Source organism: Sinocyclocheilus anshuiensis, unplaced genomic scaffold (genome assembly GCF_001515605.1).
Source record: "Sinocyclocheilus anshuiensis isolate Anshui unplaced genomic scaffold, SAMN03320099.WGS_v1.1 scaffold659, whole genome shotgun sequence".
NCBI lineage: Eukaryota > Metazoa > Chordata > Actinopteri > Cypriniformes > Cyprinidae > Sinocyclocheilus > Sinocyclocheilus anshuiensis.
Genome location: NW_015549698.1, coordinates 1,009,478 through 1,011,999, shown reverse-complemented (window position 1 = coordinate 1,011,999; position 2,522 = coordinate 1,009,478). Strand labels below are relative to the sequence as shown.

The 2,522-nt window shown below is 38.7% G+C and overlaps 1 protein-coding gene across 3 annotated transcripts in view; it reads right to left on the bottom strand.

Annotated features, from left to right (window-relative positions):
• LOC107660504 (mitogen-activated protein kinase kinase kinase 5-like) overlaps positions 1–2,522 on the bottom strand; it is a 61,041-nt gene that overhangs the window by 12,217 nt on the left and 46,302 nt on the right. For all 3 annotated transcript variants that reach the window (XM_016449818.1, XM_016449819.1, XM_016449820.1), the window contains 5 exons: positions 2,156–2,283; positions 1,904–2,040; positions 1,610–1,715; positions 1,236–1,393; positions 730–910 (listed from right to left, as the gene is read on the bottom strand). In XM_016449818.1, the coding sequence (XP_016305304.1) occupies positions 730–910; positions 1,236–1,393; positions 1,610–1,715; positions 1,904–2,040; positions 2,156–2,283 (710 nt within the window). The remainder of the gene's footprint in view (positions 1–729; positions 911–1,235; positions 1,394–1,609; positions 1,716–1,903; positions 2,041–2,155; positions 2,284–2,522) is intronic.

Below are 2,522 nucleotides of genomic sequence, written 5' to 3'. Positions count from 1 at the left end.
GCACGAGATGCGATGACGATGTAAGTGTCATTGCATTATAATGTTTTTGTTAGCCTATCCAGTTGAAGTCACTAGATGCGGCGCTGCAGCGTTGTTCATTAAAAATATTGCGGGAAAAGAGAACATCAATGCGGAGATGATCTTGTTTACATTAAAACTGAAACCAAGCCGTTCACACAGAACGCATATTTCATGCATTTTCTAGAGGGATATCTATCACCATTGCACTCGCGTCTCGCACAAAAGAGCCGCATGTTTAGAAACCATGTAAAATTAATGTAAGTTCAACTTTGAAAAAAACATATCTCGAAACTTTATGGCGGGTTTTTCCCCATCCGACTGCATCTCATGTTTTTAAATGAAAAATGTACTCTGTGTGATTGGCTTTCGGTCCTTTGTATTAAACTATACATACATACATGATGTTGTTTTGTTTATAGTTAAGCAACTTAATTATAATTTGTTTATAAACGATTTTAAACATTATGCACTTTTTTTCCCAAAGATGGTCATGTTATCTTATGCTTTGAATAAACGTGCATTAGTAATATTTTGCGCGATGCGTCCTCTTGTGGCCTCAGGAGAGAAGTCAAAAGCTTTTCTTCACCCTAACTGAAATTATGCATTTTAAATTCGAATATAATTCGAATTTTGATCATATTTAAGTACAAAATTCGAATTTAGTTTTTCAGCCATTATGACAGCCCTAACACACACACACACACACACCTGTGAAACTGCTGTTCTTTGATCGTTTTTTGCGTGATGTAACAGTGAGGAATTCGTGGGTGAGCAGATCGTTGGCTATGGCTCGGCTGTCTGGATCAGGCTCGAAACAGCGCAGGATAAATGCTTTGGCTTCAGTGGACATAGAGTCAGGAATCTCCGGGTGGATTTTAAACATCCCAACCTAGACAACATACACCAGCACAATCGTAAAAACGCATTTTCAAAACTCTGGACCAAATCGAACACAACACAATTTACCAATGCAGGATAAGTGTATTTTCCCTGTGCCCTGGTGGTTTTAGAAACCATTTAAAATCTTCTAAATTACATCCAAATGACATGTTTAACAAAGCACAAATTCAGCACACAGTAAAAAACTAAAAGAACATTAGGCAACATATTATGCACATTTTGTGCAAAAATATTTGTGGTAAATTGACTGCATATTCGGCATTCTGAACACAAAGGATTACTTCAGGACACTTTCCAAAGTAATCACGCCTGACCTTGAACATTGCTGCCTGCGGTTCCCCCAGCTCATAGAAGGGCGGTTTCCCAGTAGCCATTTCTATAATGGTGCAGCCCAGAGACCAGATGTCCGCTGGCTTGCCGTAGCCACGCGGCCCTTTATCTATGATTTCAGGGGCCATGTACTGTAACGTACCTGACATACACAAACAGCATGGAAGAAATAAATAACTGCTAATAATAGTAATTACTGAACATTTTGAAGATTCTAAAGATATTAATCAATGTCAACAGACCAAATCTGCAGCACATATAATAGCTGTGTCCTTCGGTGTTATAGAAGCAACATCAACTTGTTACTGACAAAAGGATAAGTAAAAATGCATGGCAAAACAAATAATACACTCAGTACCAGTAAAGGTTTCGGTGCAGGGGTTTATTCCGGCCAGACGTTTGGATGTTCCAAAATCAGAGATTTTCAGAACTCCACTGTAGGTGTTTATCAAGACATTATCCCCCTGTAGGTCATGAAAGTTAGTAATTGCATCAGTCACTCCTCTGTGCAATTTCAGAATCTCAAAGAAATCCGAATGAGATCCAAATAATGCAGTAATTTAAAGGCCTAATAATGCATATGGCATGTGTACAGCTGAGGCTCTCGAAACATTTACGTGTACGCCTAATTTTATTATGAAAGGGTTATTACCTTTATGTCTCTGTGAACTATCTGGTTGTCATGCAGGTATTTGAGACCCTCCAGTATCTGTTTGGTGTAGAAACCTATAGTTGGCTCATTGTTTTTTAGAGGACCCCACTTTGACCTGAGCAATGCTGACAGACTACCTGTGATTCACAGAAAAATACAAATATATTTTACATTTTGAATAATACAGATGAATTCTGGCCTAAAGATGTGTACCTGTAAGTACACTATAAAGGTCTAACACATCTGTCTCACCTCCAGGCACCTGCTCCATGAAGATCTTGATGAAGCCGTTCTCGCTGATGGAGCCTAGGTACTGCACGATGTTCTTGTGCTTGAGGTGTTTATGCAGGGCGATTTCTTCATGCAGAGGCTGTGAATATCTATCAACACAGAGCCATTACTTGTGCTGTTAGATAAACTATTGCTGTGTGATTGCATGCATTTTTCTTGTTTCTATTTTCATCTGCTTAATCGTATCGTAAGCACACATGAATATTGTACATTCATTTATATTATATATAAACCCTCAGATGAAAAGTCTGATGCTTTACGGACTGAGCCATCCGGGCTCTTACGGATAACAGCATAATGGCAAAACTAATTTGGCCGACTAAACACA